At 36.6% G+C, this 24,901-nt stretch overlaps 1 protein-coding gene across 1 annotated transcript in view; it reads left to right on the forward strand.

Moving 5' to 3' along the window:
• The window catches only part of DNAH7 (dynein axonemal heavy chain 7), a 250,895-nt gene that overhangs the window by 138,510 nt on the left and 87,484 nt on the right, over positions 1 to 24,901 (forward strand). Inside the window, exons 42-45 of the mRNA XM_040636571.1 lie at positions 13,705 to 14,035; positions 15,970 to 16,316; positions 17,829 to 18,009; positions 20,313 to 20,498. Of these exons, the coding sequence (XP_040492505.1) occupies positions 13,705 to 14,035; positions 15,970 to 16,316; positions 17,829 to 18,009; positions 20,313 to 20,498 (1,045 nt within the window). The remainder of the gene's footprint in view (positions 1 to 13,704; positions 14,036 to 15,969; positions 16,317 to 17,828; positions 18,010 to 20,312; positions 20,499 to 24,901) is intronic.

Consider the following 24,901-nt stretch of genomic DNA (forward strand, 5'->3'; position numbering starts at 1 on the left):
ATTTCACTTAGCATAATACACTCTAGCTCCATCCATGTCATTGCAAATGGCAAGATTTCATTCTTTTTGATGGCTGAGTAATATACCATATATATATGGAGAGACAGAGAATGAGAGAGAGAGTATATAGCTGGTACGTGTGTGTGTGTGTGTGTGTGTGTGTGTGTGTATAAACACACATACCACATCTTCTTTATCCATTCTTCAGTTGCTGGATATTTGTGCTCTTTCCATAATGTAGCTATTGTTGATAGTGCTGCTATAAATGTCAGGGTGCATGTTCCCTTCAGTTAATTATTTTTGTATCCTTTGGGCAAATACTTAGTAGTACAATTGCTGGATTGTAGGGTAGTGCTATTTTAACTTTTTGAGGAACCTCCATACTATTTCCCACAGTGGCTGCACCAGTTTGCATTCCCACCAACAGTGCAAGAGGGTTCCCCTTTCTCCCCATCCTCACCAACATCGGTTTCCTATGTTGTTAATTTTACCCATTCTTACATGTGTGAGGTGGTATCTCATTGTAGTTTTGAATTGTATTTCCCTGATGATGAGTGATGTTGAGCGTCTTTTCATGTTTCTGTTAGCCATCTGGATGTCTTCTTTGGAAAAATGTCTATTCATGTCTTCTGCCCATTTCTTAACTTGATTATTTGTTTTTAGGTGTTGAGTTTGTAAGTTCTTTATAGATTTTGGTCCTAACCCTTTATCTTATATGTCATTTGCAAATATCTTCTTCTATTCTGTAGGCTGCTGTTTAGTTTGTTGTCTGTTTCCTTTGCAGTGCAGAGCTTTTTATCTTGATGAAGTCCCAGTAGTTCATTTTTGCTTTTGTTTCCCTTACCTTTGGAGATGTGTCTAGCAAGAAGTTGCTGAGACTGTGGTTGAAGAGGTTACTGTCTGTGTTCTCCTCTAAGATTTTGATGGACTCCTGTCTCACATTGAGGTCTTTTATCCATTTTGAATTTATTTTTGTGTATGATGTTAACAAAGTGATCCAGTTTCATTCTTTTGCATGCCACTGTCTGGTTTTCCCAACACCATTTGTTGAAGAGACTATCTTTTTTTCCATTGGATATTATTTCCTGCTTTGTCAAAGATTAGTTGACCATAGAGTTGTAAGTCCGTTTTTGGGTTCTCTATTTTGTTCCATTGACCTATGTGTCTGGTTTTGTGCCAGTATTACAGCTTTGTAATAGAGCTTGAAGTCTGGAATTGTGATGCCTCCACCTTTGCTTTTATTTTTCAATATTCCTTTGGCTATTTGGGGTCTTTTGTGGTTCCATACAAATTTTTGGATTGTTTGTTCTAGCTCTGTGAAAAATGCTGGTGGCATTTTGATAGGGATTGCATTGAATGTATAGATTGCTTTGGGTAGTATAGACATTTTAACAATATTTGTTCTTCCAATCCATGAGCATGGAATGTTTTTCCATTTCTTTGTGTTCTTTTCAATTTCTTTCACCAGCGTTCTATAGTTTTTCAGCAATAGATCTTTTACCTCTTTGGTTAGGTTTATTCCTAGCTATCTTATGGTTTTTGGTACAATTGTAAATAGGATTGACTCCTTGATTTCTCTTTCTGCTGCTTCATTATTGGTGTATAGAAATGCAACAGATTTTGGTATGTTGATTTTGTATCCTGCAACTACTGAATTTATGTATCAGTTCAAGAAATGTTTTGGTGCAGTCTTTTGGGTTTTCTACATAGAGTATCATATTGTCTGTGAATAGTGAAAGTTTGACTTCTTCTTTGCAATTTGGATGCCTTTTATTTCTTTTTGTCTGGTTTTCTGGTTGCTGAGGCTAGGACTTCCAGTACTATGTTAAATAACAGTGGTGAGAGTGGACATCCTATCTTGTCCTACCCTTAGAGGAAAAGCTCTCAGTTTTTCCCCATTGAGGATGATATTAGCTGTGGGTCTTTCCTATATGGCCTTTATGATGTTGAGGTATGTTCTCCTCTACCCCTACTTTGTTGAGGGATTTTTATCAAGAATGGATGCTATACTTTGTCCAAGCCTTTTTTTTTTTTTTTTGCATCTATTGGGAGGATCATATGGTTCTTATCCTTTTTTATTATTATTATTAATGTGGTGTATCCATTGATTGATTTGTGAATATTGACCTGCCCTAGTATCTTGTTGAGAATTTTTGCATCTATGTTCATCTGGGCTATTGGCCTATATTTCTCTTTTCTAGTGGGTCTTTGGTTTTTGGAATCAACATAATGCTGGCCTCATAGAATGAATTTGGATGTTTTTCCTCCATTTCTATTTTTTGGAACAGTTTGAGAAGAGTAGGTATTAACTCTTATTTAAATGTTTGTAGAATTCCACCTGGAAAACCATCTGGATCCATCCGGATCTGGACTTTTGCTGGAAGATTTTAGATTACTGACTCAATTTCTTTGCTGGTTATGGGTCTGTAGAAATTTTCTATTTCTTCCTGTTTCACTTTTGGTAGTTTAAGTTTCTGGGAGTTTATCAATTTCTTCTAAATTGCCCAATTGATTGGCATATAATTTTTCATTCTTTATAACTGTTGGTACTGCTGTCATGGTGTTGTGATCTTTTCTCTCTCATTTGTGATTTTATTTATTTGGGTCCTTCCTCTTCTTGATAACCCTGGCTGGGGCTTTATCAATTTTGTTAATTCTTTCAAAGAACCAGGTCCTGGTTTTGTGGATTCATCCTACTGATTTTTTTGGTTTTGGTTTTGGGTTTGGGTTTTTTTTTTGCTTGTTTCTCTATCACTTATTTGTGCTCTACTCTTTATTATTTCCTTTCTTCTCCTGGTGTTAGGTTTCATTTGTTGTTCTTTTTCTAGCTCCTTTAGGTGTAAGTTTAAATTGTGTATTTGAGACTTTTCTTCTTGAGGTGGGCCTGTATTGCTATATACGTCCCTGTTACAATGGCTTTTGCTGCATCCCAAAAGTTTTAAGCCATCATGTTTTCATTTTAATTTGTTCCCATGTATTTTTTAATTTCTTCTTGAATTTCCTGGTTGACCCATTCATTCTTTAGTAGGATACTTCTTTAACCTCCAGGTATTTATGGTCTTTCCAAATTTTTTCTTGTGGTTAGCTTCAAGTTTCATCACATTGTGGTCGGAAAATGTGCATGGTATGATCTCAGTCCTTTTGTGCTGGTTGAGGCCTGATTTGTGATCTAGTATGTGATCTATTCTGGAGGACGTCCTATGTGCACACAAAAAAAATGTGTGTTCTGCTGCTTTAGGATGAAATGTTCTGACTATATCTGTTAAGTCCATCGGTCCAGTGTGCCATTCAAAGCCATTGTTTCCTTGTTGATCTTCTGCTCAGATGATCTGTCCATCACTATGAGTGGGGTCGTAAAGTTCCCTACTATTATTGTATTATCAGTGAGTTTCTTATGTTTGTTATTGATTGATTTATATATTTGGGTGATCCCAAGTTGGAGTCATAAATATATATAATTGTTAGATCTTCTTGTTGGATATACCCCTTTATTATGATGTAGTGCTTTCTTCATCTCTTATTACAGTCCTTGGTTTAAGATCTAGTTTGTCTGATATATATATGGCTACTACAACTTCCTTTTGATGTCCATTAGCATGATAATGGGTTCTCCATCCCCTCACTTTCAATCTGCAGATCGATCTAAAGTGAGTCTTTTTTTTTTAAATATAACTCATCTCATAAGCTTATTCTGTTATTTCCAATTCAAATATATTACTACATGGTTTCACTGAACATTTTCTCCTCTTTTTTATTTAAATTCAATTAGCCAACGTATAGTACATCATTAGTTTCAGATGTGGAGTTCAATAATTCATCAGTTGTGTATAATACTCAGTGCTTATCACATCACATGCCCTCCTTAATGCCCATCACCCAGTTATCCCATTCCCTCACCCCCTCCCCTCCAGCAACCCTCAGTTTGTTTCCTATAGCTAAAAGTCTCTCATGGTTTGTCTCTCTCGCTGATGACTTCCCATTCAGTTTTCCCTCCCTTCCCCTATGATCCTTTGTGCTCTTTCTTATATTCCACATGAGTGAAAACATATGATAATTGTCTTTCTCTGATTGATTTATTTCACTCAGCATAACACCCTCCAGTTCCATCCACATCAGTATAAATGCTAAGTATTCATCCTTTCTGAGGTCTGAGTAATATTCCATCATGTGTGTGTATGTGTGTGTACATACCACATCTTCTTTATCCATTCATCTGCCAATGGACATCTCAGCTTTTTCCATAGTTTGGCTATTGTGGACATTCCTGCTATAAACATTGGGGTGCAAGTGCCCTTTCAGATCACTACATTTATATTTTTGGGGTAAATACCTAGTAGTGCAATTGCTGTATCATAGGGCAGCTTTATTTTTAACTTCTTGAGGAACCCCCATGCTCTTATCCAGCGTGACTGCACCAGCTTGCATGCACACCAACAGAGTAAGAGGGTTCCCCTTTCTCCACATCCTTGCCAATATCTGTTGTTTCCTGACTTGTTAATTTTAGCCATTTTGACAGATGTGAGGTGGTATCTCTTGTGGTTTTGATTTGTATTTCCCTGATGCCAAGTGATATGGAACACTTTTTCATGTGTCTGTTGGCCATTTGTATGTCTTCCTTGGAGAAACGTCTATTCATGTCTTCTTCCCATTTTTTGACTGGATTCCTTGTTTTTTGGGTGTTGAGGTTGATAAGTTCTTTTTGATCTTGGATACTAGCCCTTTATCTGATATGTCATTTGCAAATATCTTCTCCCATTTCATAGGTTGCTTTTTAGTTTTGTTGACTATTTCCTTTGCTGTGCAAAAGTTTTTATCTTGATAAAATCCCAGCAGTTCATTTTTGCTTTTGTTTCCCTTGCCTTTGGAGACATGTCTAACAAGAAATTGCTGTGGCTGAGGTCACAGAGGTTGCTGCCTGTGTTCTCCTCCAGGATTTTGATGGATTCCTATCTCAATTGAGATCTTTCATCCATTTTGAGCCTATTTTTGTGTATGGTGTAAGAAAATGGTCCGGTTTCATTCTTCTACATGTGTCAGTCCAATTTTCCCAACACCATTTTTTGAAGAGACTGTCCTTTTTCCACCAGATATTCTTTCTTACTTTGTCAAAGATCAGTTGACCCTAGAGTTGTGGATTCATTTCTGGGTTCTATATTCTGTTCCATTGATCTATGTGTGTGGTTTTGTGCCAGTATTACAGCTTTGTAATAGAGCTTGAAGTCTGGGATTGTGATGCTACCAGCTTTGGTTTTCTTTTTCAATATTCGACTGGCTATTCAGGGTCTTTTCTGGTTCCATACAAATTTAAGATTGTTTGTTCCAGCTTTGTGGAAAATGTCGATGGTATTTTGATAGGGATTGCATTGAATGTGTAGATTCCTCTGGGTAGCATAGACATTTTAACAATGTTTATTCTTCCATTCCATGAGAGGATGGAATGCTTTTCTATTTCTTTGAGTCTTTCTCAATTTCTTTCAGAAGTGTTTGGTAGTTTTTATAGTACTGATCCTTTACCTCTTTGGTTAGGTTTATTCCTAGGTTATCTTGTGGGTTTTGGTGCAATTGTAAATGGGATTGATTCCTCAATTTTTCTTTCTTCTGTCTCATTGTTAGTGTATAGGAATACAACTGATTTCTGTGCATTGATTTTATATCCTGCCACATTGTTGAATTCCTATATGAGTTCCAGAAGTATGGGGGTGGAATCTTTTAGGTTTTTCACATAAGATATGTCATCTGTGAAGAGAGTTTGACTTCTTCTTTGCCAATTTGAATGCGTTTTATTTCTTTCTGTTGTCTGATTGCTGAGACTAGGACTTCGAGCATGATGTTGAACAACAGTGGTGAGATCTACACTGCGGAGCGTTTTAATCAATAAAGGAGGACATGTGTTGTGGTGTGCAGTGGGTGTTATACGTAACTAATGAATCATTGAACACTGCATCAAAAACTAATGTTGTACTATAAGGTGGCTAACTGAACATAATAATAAAAAGAAAGAATGCTGTAGTTTGTCAAATGCTTTTTCTGTATCAGTTGAGAGGATCATATGGTCCTTGTCCTGTCTTTTATTAATGTGATGTACCATGTCAATTGATTTGTGAATGTTTACCCACCTTTGCATCCCAGGAGTAAAACCCACTTGGTGATGGTGAATAATACTTTTAATGTACTATTGGATCCTATTGGCTAGTATCTTGGTGAGAATTTTGACATTCATGTTCATCAGAGATATTGGTCTGTAATTCTCCTTTTTGGTGGGGTCTTTGGTTTTAGGATCAAGGGAATGCTGGCCTCATAGAACAAATGTGGAAGTTTTCCCTCCATTTTTATTTTTTGAAAAAAGCTTCAGAAGAATAGGTGAAAGTTGTTGTTTAAATGTTTGGTACAATTCCCCTGGGAAGCCATCCAGCCCTGGGCTCTTGTTGGGAGATTTTTGATTACTGCTTCAATTTCCTTGCTGGTTATGGGTCTGTTCAGGTTTTCTATTTCTTCCTATTTCAGTTTTGGTAGTATATGTGTTTCTAGGAATGCATTCATTTCTTCCATATTGCCTAATTTGTTGGCATATAGTTGCTCATAATATGCTCTTACAATTGTTTGTATTTCCTTGGTGTTGGTTATGATCTCTCCTCTTTCATTCATGATTTTATTAATTTGGGTCCTTTCTCTTTTCTTTTTGATAATTCTTCCTAGGGGTTTATTGATCTTATTAATTCTTTCAGAGAACCAGCTTCTAGTTTCATTGATCTGTTCTACTGTTCTTTTGGTTTCTGTTTCATTGATTTCTGCTCTAATCTTTATTATTTCTCGTCTCCTGTTTGGTTTAGACTCTCTTTGCTATTCTTTTTTTTTTTTTTTTGTAAGATTTTATTTATTTATTTGACAGAGATAGAGACAGCCAGCGAGAGAGGGAACACAAGCAGGGGGAGCGGGAGAGGAAGAAGCAGGCTCATAGCTGAAGAGCCTGATGTGGGGCTCGATCCCATAACGCCGGGATCACGCCCTGAGCTGAAGGCAGGCACTTAACCGCTGTGCCACCCAGGCACCCCTCTCTTTGCTATTCTTTCTCCTGCTCCTTTAAGTGTAAGGTTAGTTTGTGATTTCAGACTTTTCTAGTTTATTGAGAAAGGGTTGTATTGCTATGTACTTCCCTCTAAGGACTGCCTTTGCCACATCCCAAAGGTTTTGAACAGATGTGTTTTCATTTGCTTTTGTTTCCATGAATTTTTTAAATTCCTCTTTAATTTCCTAGTTGACACATTCATTCTTTCGTAGGATGGTCTTTAACCTCCAAGTATTTGAGTTCCTTCCAAATTTCTCTTGTGACTGAATTCAAGTTTCAAAGCATTGTGATCTGAAAGTATGCTGGGAATAATCTCAATCTTTTGGTACCAGTTGAGACCTTATTTGTGACCCAGTATGTTATCTGTTCTGGAGAATGTTCCATGTGCCCTTGAAAAGAATGTGTATTCTGTTCCTTTAGGATGGAATGTTCTGACTATATCTATGAAGTCCACCTGGTCCAGTGTGTCATTCAAAGCCCTTGTTTCCTTGTTGATCTGCTTTAATGATCTGTCCATTGCAGTGAGTAGGGTGTTAAAGTCCCCTATGATTATTGTATTATTATTAATGTGTTTCTTTGATTTTATTATTAATGGTTTATATAACTGGCTGCTCCCAAGTTAGGAGCATAAATATTTATAATTATTAGATCTTCTTGTTGAATAGACCCTTTAAGTATGGTATAGCGTCCTTCATCCCTTACTACAGTCTTTGGTTTAAAATCTAATTTGTCTGGTATAAGGATTGCTACCCCAGCTTTCTTTTGATGTCCATTAGCATGATAAATTGTTCTCCACCCCCTCATTTTCAGTCTGGAGGTGTCTTTGGATCTAAAAGGAGTCTCCTGTAGACAGCATATCAATAGGTCTTGCTATTTTATCCAATCTGATACCCTATGTCTTTTGATTGGGGGATTTAGCCCATTTACATTCAGAGTAACAATTGAAAAATATGAATTTAGTGCCATTGTATTACCTGTAAAATCCCTGTTTTTGCATATCGTCTCTGTTCTTTTCTGGTCTATGTTACTTTTGATCTCTCTCTTTGCTTACAGCATTCCCTTTAATATTTCTTACAGGGCTGTTTTAGTGATCAAAAAGTGTTTTGGTTTCTGTTTGTCCTGTAAGCTCTTTGTCTCTCCTTCCATTCTGAATGACAGACTTGCTGCATAAAGTATTCTTGGCTGTATGTTTTTTTCATTTAGTACCCTGACTATATCATGCCAGCCCTTTCTGGCCTGCTGGGTCTGTGTGAATAGGTCTGCTGCCTAATCTAATGCTGTCTAATGTTCCTACCCTTGTAGGTTAAAGACCTCTTTCTTGAGATGCTTTTAGTATTTTCTCTTTATCTCTGAAATTTGCAAGCTTCACTATTTTATGTCAGAGTGTTGATCTATTTTTATTGATTTTGAGGGGGGTTCTCTGTGCCTTCTGGACTTGAATGCCTATTTCCTTCCCCAGATTAGGGAGGTTCTCAGCTATAATTTGCTCAAGTATACCTTCTGCTCACTCCCCCCTCTTTCTTCTTCTTCTGGAGCCTTATAATTCTAATATTGCTTCCCTTTATGATCTCTTGAATTCTCCCCTCATGGTCCAATAATTGTTTATCTCTCTTTTGCTCAGTTTCGTTATTCTCCATAATTTTGTCTTCTCTATCACTAATTTTTTCTTCTGCCTCACTTACCCTATCAGTAAGATCGTCCATTTTTTATTGCATCTCAGCAATACCCTTTTTTATTTCAACCTGATTAGATCTTAGTTATTTTATTTATCTAGAAAGGGATTCTCTAGTGTCTTCTATGCTTTATTCAAGCCCAGCTAGTATCTTTATAGTCATTGTTCTGAATAATAACTTTGACATTTTACCAATATTTATATTTATTAAGTCTCTGGCAGTGATTACTGCCTCTTGTCCTTTTTTCTGGGAATTTTTTCTTCTGGTTATTTGGTCTAGAGAAGAATAGATGAATGAGAGAACAAAAAAGAAAAAATAAAAATATCAACCATGACCCCTGTGAAATAGACACTAGGCAAATTAGAAGAGATCAGAAACCAAAAAAGAAAAAAAAGGGGGGGGGAGAGATAAAGAGAATATAATAAAACAGGTACACAGAACAGGGTGATACACTTGGTCCTGGGTGTATTTTGATTTATTTGTTAGAAGACACTTAATCCCAAAATTTTAAAGGAAGAAAAACTTATATATACAAAAATAAAATTGAATACTGTGAAAGGAAGCAAAAAAATGAAGAATACATCTAAAAATATAAATATAAAAATGAAAATTAAAAGAGGACTTTAAAAAAGTTGACAAAATAAGAAGTTAGTTGAAAAGGGGAAAAAAAGAAAATTTTAAACTGAAAGACTAAAAAATCATGAGAAAAAATCTTGAATTTTATGTACTATTTTCCCCTAATGCAGGAGTTTTTTTAGTTCTTTATGGTCCATAAACTTGGTATTAGCCTGATGTTCCTGCTGGTCTTCTGGGGAAGGGGCCTGCTGCACTGAGTCCTAGGTGTCTGCCTGGGTGAAGTTGCACTGCCCCTTGCTAGGTGACCAGGCTTAGTGTAGGCTGCCTCAGGTTGCTCTATGTGACTTTTGTTCCCTGAAGACTTTTCACACTGCTTGCAAAAAAGTAGTCAATTTTTTGTTTGTTTAATTGCAGAATTCTTTTCTTAGATCTCTGGTTGAATTCACAGGTGTTCAGAATTATTTGATAGATACCTAGCTGAATTCAAGGGACCAGATGAAATGAGAGTCCCCTACCCTTCACCATCTTCCCTCTCTCCTAAAGTGAGTCTCTTGTAGGCAGCATATAGATGTTTTCTTTTTTTTTTCAATCCTTCCTGACCCCTTATGTCTTTTTATTGGAGCACTTAGTTCATTTATATCCAGAGTGATTATTGACAGATATGAATTAATGCCATTTTATTACTTGTTTTGTCATTGTTTCTGGAGATTTTCTCTGTTCCTTTCTAGTCTTTGTCACTTTTGGTCTTTTTTTTCCCACTGAAAGATTCCCCTTTAATATTTCTTGCAGGACTGGTTTAGCGATCATGAACTCCTTGTTTTTGTTTGTCTGGGAAACTCTTTATCTCTCCTTGTATTATGAACGATAGCTTGCTGAATAGAATATTCTTGGCTGCATATTTTCCCACTCAGCACATTGAATATACTATGCCACTCTCTTCTTGCCTGCCAACTTTCTGTGTATAGATCTGCTGCTAATCTTATTTGCCTTCCCTTTGAAGTTAAGGACTTCTTTTGTCTTGCTGTTTTTAGGATATTTTTCTTTATTTCTATATTTTGCAAATTTAACTATGTTTTGGTGTTGGCCTGCTTTTGTTGATTTTGATGGGAATTCTCTGTGTCTCCTGAATTTAGATGTCTGTTTCCTTCCCCCAGTGAGGAAAGTTTTCACCTATAATTTCCTCAAATAAAACTTCCCTCTCTTTTTCTGGGACTCCTATGATACAAATGTTATGCTTTATGGAGTCACTGAGTTCCCTATGTCTACATTTATGATTAACACTTTTCTTTCTTCCTTTTAGCTTCATTAGAATTTTCCATAATTTCATCTTCTGTATCATTTATTCTTTCCTCTGCTGCTTCCATTCTCATGGTCATTATATCAGTTGGTTTCAAATCTCGGTTATTGCATTATTCATTTAGATCTGACTAGTTTTTTGGTCTTTTATTTCTGTGATAAGCTATAAAATTCGATGTTTAGAAATTTTAGTGATCTACCTTTTAAGGGGATCTTCAGTTAATGTTTGGTCCCATTCAAAAAGTTATTTAAACAAATTTTTTACATTGCATTTATAATTTTTTTCATTGCATTTATAATTTTTAAAGGTTTTTATTTCCTTTTTGAGGTCTGATTTAACAAATCAAACTTTCCTAAATACTTAAGTAATTTTAAAAAATTAGTAAGTTAAACTAATACAGATGGTGAGCCTTAAGTTCTTTTAAATGTTTAATAATACCTATAAACTTTATGAGCTATTTTTACTTTAAAATGGAAATCTAGCTCTTGCTCAATTACATAATTTATATTGGACTATAAGGTTTATCTGTGGATCTAACAGACTTAATTCTTTTAAATATTGAAAATATATACTTAAAACACCAACATGCACAGATTTCATGACATAAAAATATTGATGCAAAGTTTAATGTTTGCATATTAACTATAGTTAATTCTAAATCTTCCTGTGCTAACCCACTATGTCAAGCATTTTGAAGCATCCTTTCCCGTATTGTCCAGAATGCTACCTATATCCTGGTAGGACACTCCTCATCCGTATTTACAGTGACTGTTGTAATACCTTCTGCAGTTTGGGTGTCAGAGTTTGCCTAGGTACCATGATATATACTCACATGTTTGAATCATATCATTAGTGCTTTTTGCATCTACCTAGTTGCTACATTACTTGACTGAATTTTATAATTGCTTTGTCTGTCAAAATAGTTATCTTTCCATGTAGATCTTATAATCTTTAACTTAATGGAATTTTGTCTTTTTTTTCTTCTTCTTCCATATTTTCCCATCCAAGAGGATTATAACTTTTTGGAGAGTCTTATTAAATTTTAGCCATCACTTATGTCTCTGTACACTCAAAATGTTTAAGGCCATCCTAACTGAAAGAAATATTATGAAAATGAGATACAAAGTTATAGAAAGATTGAAAGTAATAGTTCTCTAGGCAGTTTTAGGTATTCTTATTTGCCTTTCAAATCTTCCTCTTTTTTAAAAAAGAACCTCTCTTTTATGGGGCACATGGGTGGCTCAATTGGTTGAGTGTCCAACTCTTGGTTTCAGCCCAGGTCATGGTCTCTGGCTTGTGGGATCAAGCCCTGTGTAGGGCTCCACATTCAGCTGGGAATCTCCTTGGGATTCTCTCCCTCTTCTCCAACCCGCCCCTCTCTCTCTTTCTCAAAAAATAAATTTAAAAATCTTTTAAAAAAATTCTCCTTTACCTCAACTAGGATCCCCATCCTGTGGTTACTCTTTCCTTAATAGCTAAAGCCTTCAGATCTCTTTATTGCCAGGTACTCTGGTAACGTAGAAGCAAGTTAGCAGGTCACCTGTTAAGACACCAGTAGTTTAGCTAAAAAATCATCACATGGGATAAACCACAATATGGAAGCTTTCCTGTTCTTGTTCTTGTTCCACAAGATTTCAGCTAAACCAAATTCACAGATAATATGGTATCATGTATCTAGTCCCCCTCAGTTCCCATTATGTCAAGCATTTTGCTGACTCAGAGGGAATCAATATGTGACAAAACATAGCATACCCTCAGGGGCACCTGGGTGGCTCAGTCATTAAGCGTCTGCCTTCAGCTCAGGGCATGATCCCAGGGTCCTGGGATCGAGCCCCGCATCAGACTCCCTTTTGGGGGAGCCTGCTTCTTCCTCTCCCACTCCCCCTGCTTGTGTTCCCTCTCTCGCTGGCTGTCTCTCTCTCTGTCAAATAAATAAATAAAATCTTTTTTAAAAAGTAGCATACCCTCACTTCTAAATGTTGTTTTGTTTTGTTTTTTTCCTGTGGCAGTCTTTTTAATGTTTTCCCAGTTACCTATTCCAGTTTGAGCCAGTTAAGCCCTCAGCTGAAGGGTATGCTTCTGCCTTTAGACAGTTATCAGGCTGGTTTGTTACCTACTCCAACCTTCTTTTTGAGGATGACTTCTAAAATGTGTCACCTTTTACTATGAAACATTATGGTGTATCAAATATTTTCAATGAAATGAATTATAAAGAAGAGTTTTCTCTACATATAATGTGTAATTATCCAGAGACCATATATGAATGCAGATACAATGTTTAAAGCATATTAAAAGATTATTATCTTCCTAATCGATTATTATTACTTTGTAATCATTCTGCACACATAAAGTATTGAGTTTTATTATTATTCTATTTGTCATTTTTGTCTTAATAAAAAATTATTTCAAGATATTGAATACTTCCTAAAATCCTTTGCCACCTTTGGCAACATTTAAAATAATATATTTTGGGCCCTGAAATCCGTTTAAAAGATGTGATTATAAAAAGGTTTTAAGGAACTATAGTGTTGTAGGAATGAAGTTCCAAAAGTGACTAATTTTGATAAAGAGCAGCTCCTTGCCTATACCTAGTATATAATATTTTTTTTTAAAGATTTTATTTATTTGACAGAGAGAGAGACAGCCAACGAGAGAGGGAACACAAGCAGGGGGAGTGGGAGAGGAAGAAGTAGGCTCCCAGCAGAGCAGGGAGCCCAATTTGGGGCTCAATCCCAGGACCCTGGGATCACGCCCTGAGCCAAAGGCAGGTGCTTAACAACTGAGCCACCCAGGCGCCCCTATACCTAGTATATAATAAATTTAAAAAATAACTTTTGAAATTCTGCTATATGCCTGCATATTGCGCTAGGTACTGGAAATACAGAAATGAATGAGGCATACTTTTGGCTCTTAGTTGTGCACAACCCAATGTTCTAAAGTTAGTAATTTTTGACAAATTGTTATGTGAAAATCTTTCATACCACTCCTTTAGTTATGCCTGGAAAAAAGCCTTAAAAGCTCAAGAATATTTCAATTTTTTCCTTGAAGGATATAGAACAGGATGCCTAACGTCATTTTATGTTTGCTTCCAGTGAAGTCATGAAAATGAAAAAGAGGTATGAAGTGGGTTTGGACAAACTGGATTCTGCTGCATCTCAAGTAGCCACAATGCAAATTGAGTTGGAGGCACTCCATCCTCAATTAAAAGTTGCTAGCAAAGAGGTGGATGAAATGATGGCAATCATCGAGAGGGAGTCTGTAGAAGTTGCCAAAACTGAAAAAGTAGTGAAAGCTGATGAAACGATAGCAAATGAACAAGCTATGGCCGCCAAAGCCATCAAAGATGAATGTGATGCAGACCTGGCGGAGGCCTTGCCCATCTTAGAGTCAGCACTGTCTGCCCTCGATACTCTCACCGCGCAGGTAAGAGGAGCTCAGCCACACACTTGCTGGGACACAGAGCATTGTAGCTCAAGAAAGTATTGTGGGCTACAACCAAGTCTGTCTCTCCAAATTAGTCTCCACATTTGATGCAATCGAAATCATTTTCAAATTGGCAAAAGAATTGCCTAATTGACCTGAAAAAAGAAGTGCATATGCACGGCTAAGAATTCTGGAAAAGGAGAAAGTTGCCAAATTTTCGAACCTACCCTAAAACCTCTGTTATTTCAAGAACTTTGCACAGCAATTTTGCAGTACAGTGGTGGACAGAGGCCTAAGACCTAAGTGTATATTTTATTTCTACAGTGCACCTTTTTCATATTTAGACACTTTGTAATTGGCATACACCTTACAGTAGACGTGATAACAAATCGTGTTAATGTTTGTTAGTATTTGGGTTTTTTTATTTTTGAGATACTTAATAATATGGCCTACAATGTTATACTTTATAATAACATGTTTTAGATTGGATGAAATGTGGTATTAAAAATTTAGATGTGAGGGGACTATTTCAATTAAGAAAGATAAAGGTAAAATTTTTAAAAATAGTGTTGAGAATCATGCTAAACTTTTGGGTGAGGGGAGACCATTAGATCCCTTTCTTCACACTTTACTCCAATGTAGATTTCAGAGTGATTGAAATTTAAATAGAAGTAATTATACTACTATAAAATAGTAGAAAATGCAGGTCCCGTTTATATCTTGGAGTGGACCAGGACCTTGGATTTCTTAGATGTGAGAGAAATCAGAAAAAAAACTAAGCAAAATGATAATATATATGCTCTGGATACTCATCTGTTTTTCCATAACTAATAATTAGGGTTTTTTTAAGTTATAAATTTTAGTACCTAAAAACCAACACATTTTGTTTGATATAAACATTACAGACAGAAGTGTAGAAACACTGGGGGAAAATATTTGAACTAGATGGCAAACAAAAGATTAATATGCCTCTATGTAAAAAGCTCTTACAAATCAATAAGAAAAAAATACCTGTAAGATAAGACAGTAAATGATATAAAGAAGTAATTCACAAAAGAGGAAGTGCAAATAGTCAAACATATGAAAATATATCCTACCTCACTTGTATTTTTTAAAAAACAGATTAATATAGGATTTCTTTGGTTTATCAGAATGCGTAGCATTGTTGCTGAGAGTAAAACAGGAACCCTTGGGTACTTTCTGGAGAGTAGTTTGTCAATATGTGTCAAAATCTTTAAAAATATACAAAGTTCTTAATTCAACATGGTAATTTTAATAGTAAAAAGAAAAGGAAAAAACATAGCTGGGGTATGAGCATTATGGTTCATATCGATACATGAGAAGGTCATGCAGCCATTAAAATGATTTAAGTGTCTCATAGCATGTAAGGATGTTCACTATACATTACTATTGAAATATGAAAAGTTTTAAAACAGCATGTATGTTATGTATACTATAATTCCATTGGTGAAAATGTAGCATATTCACTAGTTCATAGCATATATACATAGAAAAACCTAGAAGAAGTATAAATAAAAGATATTTGCAGTAGTTAACTAGATAGTATGGGATTATAGGATATTTTTGTATGGATAATTTCTCTGTATTTTTCTAATGTTTGCATCTATTTCATAATTTTTAAGAAGCTACAAAACTCTTACTTTGCAACAGCCAAATCTGTTTTTATGTGTTTTTGAAGTAGACTTTATGTCATAAGTAATCTCACATTATATTTCCATTATTCTTTTTTGTTTTTAACTTTCCCTTTGTGATAAACTTCTCAATGCTTATTAACAGAAATCTGTCACTGTCACCATTTCTACCCAATGAACAGAGTGAGTTTCTCTCTTATGGTTTAGTTTGAAAATAAGGAGCCAATTACAAGTAACACATAAACCATTCTTTTTTAATAATTAGCGTGTTGTTATTTCAAGGACATTACAGTGGTAAAATCCATGAAGAGTCCTCCTGCTGGTGTCAAGCTTGTTATGGAAGCTATATGCATCTTGAAAGGCATCAAAGCTGACAAAATCCCTGACCCAACCGGTTCAGGAAAAAAAATAGAGGACTTCTGGGGTCCAGCTAAGAGACTTCTTGGTGACATCCGATTTCTACAGTCACTTCATGAATATGACAAGGACAACATTCCTGCAGCTTATATGAATATCATAAGAAAAAATTATATTCCAAATCCAGATTTTGTTCCAGAAAAGATTAGAAATGCTTCCACAGCAGCCGAAGGTCTGTGCAAATGGGTCATAGCAATGGATTCGTATGATAAGTAAGTACTAACAACAACAACAACAACACCCTGTGTTTTATTTTGGTCATTTAGACACTATAAAACTTAAAAGCTAAGCAGGTGAGAGGCTCTTTGGAAAATCAGGTCTAGTATCTGCTATGTGTGTATGTATTTCCTGGAGGCAAGACTATACCAATTATATAGTATGATACAGTGATACTTAAACATTTTTGGACTCCAGAACCCTTTATACTCTTAAAAATTCTTGAAGACGTGAAAAACTTTTTTTTTTAAAGATTTTATTTATTTATTTGTCAGAGAGAACACAAACAGGGGGAGCAGCAAGCAGAGGGAGAAGCAGGCTCCCCTCTGAGCAAGGAGCTTGATGTGGGGCTCGATCCTAGCACCCCGGGATACATGACCTGAGCTGAAGGCAGACGCCTAACCCCAGGCATCCCACAAAGAACTTGTTTATCTATCATAATAGAAGTTGAAATAGAGATATTTTTAAAAACTATTAATGCATAAAGACATTACATGTTACATAAATAACTTATTCACATTTTTCACAAAAAATTAGAACAGTAGTGGTGTTTTATATTTTTGCAAATCTCTTTAATGTGTGGCCGGTGGAAGACAGCTGGACTCTCAAATCTGCATCTTCATTCAATCTGTTGCAATATATTGTTTCAGTTGAAGTGTATGAAGAAAGTAGAGCCTCACGCAGGTGTTTAGTTGGCCAAGAGAGGATATCAGGGGATGAAGCATGTCTTGGACCACATTTTGAAAACCACTAGTATAATATATATTCTTTGTAAGACAAGGAGTCTTTTCTGGTGATTGTATGAGAACCGCTTATGTACAAAACAGCAAAAATTACTGGTTATTCTTCAAAAAGCAACTATTACAGGATGTCTATTCATACACAATTTGAATCATTGCACTTATATGTTATACACCATATATGTTTTGGACCATGATGTGTTAATGATAAATTTTAATATTTTATCATTTGTTTAGAAAGCTAACATCACTGACCCCATTTTCCAGATAGAAGATAATTTAGATCCATTCTTTTTCTTATATAGTCCCTTCTATTGTCGACATACATATTTATAAGATGGCTGGTTTTAGTTAAAGATGTATTCTGAAATTTTTAAAAAGCAAAATGACATAGATGAAACACCTCACCTCCTAAGAATTAAGCTTAAATGAACTAGTTTTCATAAACACTGCAATATTTTACATGAATAGGCTATTTTCCTTTTGGAAAACCAGCAATATTCATACTGTCAATAATCTACTAATTTATATTAGGTAAAATTACTTATTTGAAAATGTTATCCATATTTGATATCTATTTTAATCCTCCTTTCTTATGTGCTGGGGTCAGGTGTGATAGTTCAATGAAATATAGAATATGGAAACCAGGATAGGTTTTGCATAAAGATGTGTTTTGAGTTTTAGTAAGGCTAGAAAAACAAATTCAGTGATAGAAAGTGCACTACAGTATGAAACGTATATCTAATTTTCTGATTTTACTTTTTGCAGAGTGGCAAAAATTGTAGCTCCTAAAAAGATAAAACTGGCTGCAGCCGAAGGGGAGCTTAAAATTGCTATGGACGGTCTTCGGAAGAAGCAGGCCGCCCTGCGCGAGGTTCAGAACAAGCTGGCCAAGCTTCAGGATACCCTTGAACTAAACAAACAGAAGAAGGCTGATTTGGAAAACCAGGTATGTGATACTATGGACAACTATGGGCAAATCCTAATTACTTTAGTAAGAAGGTTGTTTGCGCCCGCAAGTAACAGCCCAAGTCTCCTGTTTTCTTGCTGGCTGGGGATTGGCAAATGATGGCCCACAGGCCAAATCCACCATTGCCCATTTTTTAATGGCTCACAAGCTAATAATGGTTTGGACATTTTTTTAGTGATTATATAGTAAATGGTTGTATAGATACTTGCCTAATATCATCAGTTTTGCCTCTCAATCCACAAAGCCCCCAATTTTTACTTTTTGGGCCCTTCCCCCACCCTGCCAAAAAAAAGTCAATCTTCTCTATCTTAGATTACCAGAATATTGAGCTAGAGTATTTAAATAATTCTTCATTTTATAGGTAAAGAAATGGAGATCCAAAATATTAAATGACTTAGGTTATGTAAGAGTTAATGGCGGAGCTAGGATGAGAACTCAATACCCAGAACCATACTGTGTCCCATGAAAATTATTTTAAGACTAAAAAGGTGATACTGTTTGTAATAATTAACTGCTCAAGTCTAGTTATGGAAAAAAAGTCAAAATATTTTATATTTTATAACAGTCAATATTTATTGAGTGCTTACTCTGTGAGTCACTGTTGTTCTGGGAACAGTATAAGTTATCTCATTCTCAAAACAGCCTTCTGAGGGAGGTCATCTTTTTGTTTCATGTTGTGGAAACTAAAGCACAGAAAGGTTAAGTAACTTGCCTATGGTCAACCCAGCTTCTAAGCGTGAAGGCTAAAATCTGAACAAAGGCTATCTGACTTTAATAGCTGTGCTCTTTCCCAGACTTTTCATCCCATAGGATATGACCACACATTCTGTATTTATACAAACATGTGACATTGTGCTCATCTTTAGAAATATTACATACCATAGGGCATGATGTCCAAGTGGTCAGTTTTAGTTTAAATAATAGGTGGGTGTGTGGTTTACGGTAAACATTTGCCAACTCTGTTGCATGTTTGAAATTTTTATTTTTTGTGATAAAATGTTGGAAATCATGATCATGTAAAATGAATATATGCTTACATGTGTACTAAAAATCTGCTTTTGGAGGCAAAACTTTAGTTAAAATATTTTTACTTAGTAATTTCTGATGGCAACTTTACTGTAGTCTGATACATGATTCAATTTATTATAAATATTACAGAAAAAAGAATGAAGAAAGAAGCAGGAAAACAGAAGATATTAAAAGAAGGAAAATTAAAAGACAAAAGATGTAAATTTAGGAAGTATCAAAAATATCCCCACTTACACACTGTTGCTTTTTCAAGCCTATGTTTAGATAAACCAACCTTATATTTTATATCTTTTGGTCTAAAATCACTTATTTAATATAAATATGAATAGCTCTAGGAAAAAGTATAAGCCTAATTCTTATTCCACAGTAATCTAAATGCCTCTGTTTTTACCAATTGTTTACTTCCTCTTTTCATGTCAGTCATTTCATTTTGAACCTTAAGCTAACCTTTGCTTACTCTTGTCTTTATCCAAGAAAAATGAGGCTAAGTCACTTACAATTAAACTACAATAATTCAGGTATACTACTGGAATATTGCTATTGCATGGGTTGAAATGGCTTTTCCCCAAGTTTTCCACTTTCATAATTATCCTTTTTCTTTTTTTAATCACATTGCTTAATTACTCATAATCAAATTTGGTTGACAGTCTTCTGCACAAAGTAGGCTCTCAGCTATTGATTGATGTCCTAATTGAAGGTTAATTGCAAGTGTGTGAGTAGGTTGACACAATTTAACAACTTGAAAATTCTGCTTTGCAAATAAGCATAAATTATTACAACTTTTAAACATTTAACCTTTAAAATTATCATTAAGTCAACCATAAGTTAAATGAGGGGAAGATTTTCATAGAATATTTGAAATAAAATGCATTTAGAGTATTTAAATTTGAGAGAAAACAATTATATTTGCAAGAGAATGTCCTTTATTACATAAGAAAATTTCTGTGTCTCCTGCTGTAGATCATTTCCTTAAATTGAGCTATTCTTGTATTACGTGATGAATATCCACTAAGAATTTCATAAATTGTGTATACTTCTTTTTACTTTGTTACGAAACAAAGTTCTGAAATGTCATGGACTTGCCAGTCTTCATAGTGAGATAGCTCACATTTTTTTAGAGAGTTTAAAAAAAAAGATTCCAGACGAAAGTTCATAATTAAAAAAAGAACTTATCTCGGAGGGCAAAATCTTGCAGAAATTTTCACTTATTTTCTACCCATGGATGTTGATAAACGCTGACTTTTATTTTCAAGGTTGACTTGTGCAGCAAAAAGCTAGAACGAGCCGAGCAGCTGATTGGAGGCCTTGGGGGTGAGAAAACACGCTGGAGCCTTACAGCTCTGGAGCTGGGGCAATTATACATCAACCTAACAGGTGACATCCTCGTTTCCGCGGGTGTCATCGCTTACCTAGGCGCCTTTACATCGAACTATCGACAGGTAAAGGATACTAGTCAATTTCTAAGGGCTCTTCCTGACCCTACCATTATAGCCAATACTAACTAATCCTAGAGGATTTTGTTGGCTTGCTTTTTGGTTTTTTGATGAGGGGGGGGGGAATATTTCCAAGTGATTTCAAGTTGTGTATTTTAGTTATTCTGTAAATTGGCTTGAGAGCTATAAGATGCTATATCAAATATTCTCCTAAAATCCAATTGTTTTAGAAACAAAAACACTGGCTTTAAAAGGTAACATGAAATGGTAGACCCTGATGCCAGAATTTCAGTTCCTAAACAAGTATAAAGATTATCAGGATTTTTTTTTTTACTTTTTTTTTTGGTGTTTATATATATGTGTAATCAGTTACTCTCTTTGAGTCTCAATAATGAATCATTTCAAAAATCACATCATACACTAAAACTTTTAGGGGAGGAAAAGGCAGGTTGGCCTGGAACTGAATCCATAAGTGGCTTCTTTCCTCAGGAAACAAATGCCAAGTGTCCTGCTTTGAATTACCACCGCTTTGATGGATTCTGCCTCATTCTTTGTGACCCAGTTCCCATTTCTACTTCTTCTTCCTGCTTTTTCCTTCCCCCTTCCTCCAGCCCCTTCCTGAATGAGACCCAGCATATTGTTCAGCTCTGTTTTGAAAAATGGAACTGGAATCCAACCCAGAACATGGCCCTGTCAGAGCAGGAGGAGAGACTTAGAAAAATTAAAAATACTAAAAGAAAAAGGAGGGTAATGAGAATAAGGAGAAGAGAGAAATTGTAAAACATTTGGCAGTACCTTCTGGTGTCAAGCAAAAAGAGAAAGAATAAATGATAACTCACTTTTCTTTTTCTTTCTTCTTCTTCTTCTTATTTTTTTTATTTTTTATTTTTTTTTGACAAAACATTTGCTTGTACCTGTTCTCAGATGAGCCTTGCTTAATTTAGGGGCTTTCTCTTAAGTAGGGTTGATTCTTGGAGGCCACGGTTTTGGTTTGTTTGTTTATTTTTAACCAAACTGATTTAAAATCTTCATATACATGGTCTTTCTGTCTCCTTGGGATCTGGTCGCCCTTGTCCTGGTGGATGACCTTCATACTCGTCCTCACTGTTCATTTATGTCTTTGAATAACTGTTTGTTGCTATGGCATGAACATCTTGTAGCTCATAGTTAATGTTTAACATGAGACTATATGGTTATAGATTCGTTTGCTCTACGGTTGCAGAGACTGAGGCTTACAAAGATGAAGGGAATAGCTTAGAGCCTCATAGCTGGTTAATGACACCGCAGGAATGAGACTTGTAGTCCCTTGAATTCTAATTTAGCATTCATTCTACTCTCCTACATCAACTTGGAACAATGGAAGGGGTAGCGACAGCCATCCTTACCCTTCCCTGCTGGTTCCCAACACATCCTTGGGCACCTGCACTGGCTCCTGTTTAGCATTCCAGGGCCAAGCTGAAAGTCCCGTGCCTCCCCACCCTGCCTTCTCTGACACGCTTGTTCCGAGGCCCTGGATCTTGCTGACTCCACAGACACCCACTTCCACCAGAATGAGGGCTGCTCATCAGCCCGCCACACAAATCCTTCAAGACAGCACCGACATCCAGAACTGAGACCTTGGAGTTTACTGATAGAAGCACAGTGACGCTCAAGCTAGAAGCAGATACAGCCAAAACTCCGAGCTCCTATGAACTCACATCCTCTGTGCTTGTCCCCGATTCAGATAGCCATGTCATCCCATCCAGTTCACCTCTGTGAAGGCTTGAAGGCAATTTCACCCCTTCCTTGCTTCACTATAGCAACCTAGGCTTTTACTTTTCTTGAGTCTCTAATGTTGTTGTTCCTTCCTGTGAATTTGTTCTCTATGTCCCACTCTGACACACACACACCCCTTCTCTCTCTCTCTCTCTCTCTCTCTCTCTCGGGTCAGGGCAGCTGACAGGTTACATCCCATCAAAAGTTTCCCATTCAATTGTAAACATAAGGTTATAACGGCAACTTCAGTGTCTGCCCAGGTGCCCTCCTGGCTTCCTGAACTTTCGTGTCCAACAACCAGCACCTGTGGCTCTTTGTTGGCCAACTTCCCTTGGGTTCTTAGAATCCACTTTGGCTACCATTTGGAGAGCTAGAATTGCCTGTGGATTTATCTCCCTCTAGGGCTCCCTCTAGAGCTGACAGAGGTGGGAGCGTGAGAGTCGGCCTCCCTTCCCTCTGGTTGGAAGAGCGCTAAGGACTAACTTAGCCACCGTGTGGGATCAAACCAAAGCCACCTGCTGCCAAACTTTGGCCGATCCCTCACCTTTTATTGGCTTCTTCGCGGTCCTTGCACTGCTCCCCCTAGCATCCCTTCCTTAATAAATCTTCATCTGAGTCCGCTTCTGGGTAAGCCAACTAAGACAAAAAAGGCTTCCAACAATCTTAGTTCTTTTCTAGCATCAAAGTCTCTGGATACTCAATAAATAGCTGGATCCCCTCCCTCCAAGCTTGAATCTGAGTAGCTGTTAATTATTCATCAACCCCTTTGTAGAACTTCTGGCACTCTACATAAATAAAACATAGAAAACTCCAATTTGTCTAGGATAGCTGGGCCCAGGGTACTTCAACTGCAGTGCCCATGCCAACCTGTGAAACAGAATCCTACAGTGCCGAAGGACATGTAAGCCCTGGAGTTGAATTATTTGAACTTTCTCATTTTCCCTGCCAACAGTCAAAGTCAGAACTGTGTTGTTGGTGGTGGATATTTTCACCAAGGTGACTCTCCTAATGGTCACTTTTTCATTTCTGCCATCTGTTATACCAGCTGACTACTAGCCAAGGCTCTTGGCTTGTATTTAGAGACACTTGTTCAGAGCACCTCACATCTATTTCAGTTACTGCTGCTGTACCCTTTTAGATGTACAACTGGGCCACTTAAAATTTTAATCCATAAATATGATAACATATATCATATGTCAATTATAAACAACATTACACAGTCACTATTGCTTCTGTTTTCTTTACTTCTTCTCCGTATCATTGACTTATCATGCCAATACCAACATCAAGGTATATTTGACAAAACCTTCAGATTTTCCCCAAAGTCTGCAGAACACCCTATAGCCTAACAACAGAGAGATCAAAACATGCCAGTAGGAACTGTGCACTAGAAAGCAGAATTCAAGCCAGAAATGCTTTAATCCCCTCCTCCCTACACAGCCACACCCCTTGCTCCTGGTATCAACAACCAAAGCCAACAGACAGCCAGAGGATGGTTTTTAAGTATTCATAAAAGGTGAGATTTTGCCCCTAGTGTTTGCCCTGAGGTGTTACGCCAGCGAACATGTTGCATTACCTGGCAAAGGGCCTTTGTTATTAAGGTTGCTAATCAGCTGAACTTAAAGCAGGAAGGTTATCTTTGGGTTAACCTGGGCTTGATTATAGAATAATATCTTTTTAAAGCAAGAGTAAGGAAGTGCCCCAAAAATGGTAGGGACATGTTAAAAGGACATATAATTGAACTTAAAGTTACTTCTGGCCAAATCAGCAATAAATAATGATAGTAACATATTACAACTCGAATAAAAGATATCACATCTTAAATAAAAGATGTGAGCAAAATGGGTGAAGGGGTTCAAAAGGTACAGATTTCTAGTTATAAAGTTATAAAGTCCTGGGCTGTAATGTACAGCATGGTGACTATAGTTAATAATACTGTATTGTATATTCGAAAGTTACTAAGATCTTAAAAGGTTTCATAAGAAAAACATTTTTGTAACTTTGGTGACGGATGTTAACTAGACTTACTATGATGGGTTCACAATATATACAAAGAGTGAATCATCATGTTGTGACTACTATCATGTTATATGTCTGTTATATTTTTAAGAAAGAGACTAAAAAATAGAAAAAGATAAATGTATAATGACACAAATTAATACATTTTAAAAATGAGCGCCTGACAAAGCTAGATCCTTACAGTTACAAGTGTTTTCCCACAAAATGCCTGTTCGTTACAGCGGGAAAGGGGGCAAGGGCAATGGAGAAGGTGTAATACAGTATTTCACGAGCGCTGCCTCCGTTCAGTTTTGAATCCTGATTAAAAACTCTGAATTCCTTTTTGGGGTAGTTTGCTCAGCCCTCACCCCAACCATTCCCTTCTCAGGCTCTAATACTCCAGGTTATAATAGGCACTCAACTTCCAGAGGCCCTCAGATACCTATGCCCCGGGGCAGCCCTTCTCTGCCGCACCTGTGGAGTTCCTCAAACTACCCATCCCCAGGAAGCCTGTGCAGCCTAGCCAACTGTCCCACGTTCTGCTTGCATATATAACTGCCTGCTACGGTTTCACCGTGTGCGGTTCCCCTGTATCTGGGTGCAGCCTCCTGTGGGGCAGCTTTCTCTCAGATGGCAATACAACTAACAAGAAGTTC

This window comes from Ursus maritimus, unplaced genomic scaffold, assembly GCF_017311325.1.
Source record: "Ursus maritimus isolate PB19 unplaced genomic scaffold, ASM1731132v1 scaffold_1, whole genome shotgun sequence".
In the NCBI taxonomy this organism is placed as follows: domain Eukaryota; kingdom Metazoa; phylum Chordata; class Mammalia; order Carnivora; family Ursidae; genus Ursus; species Ursus maritimus.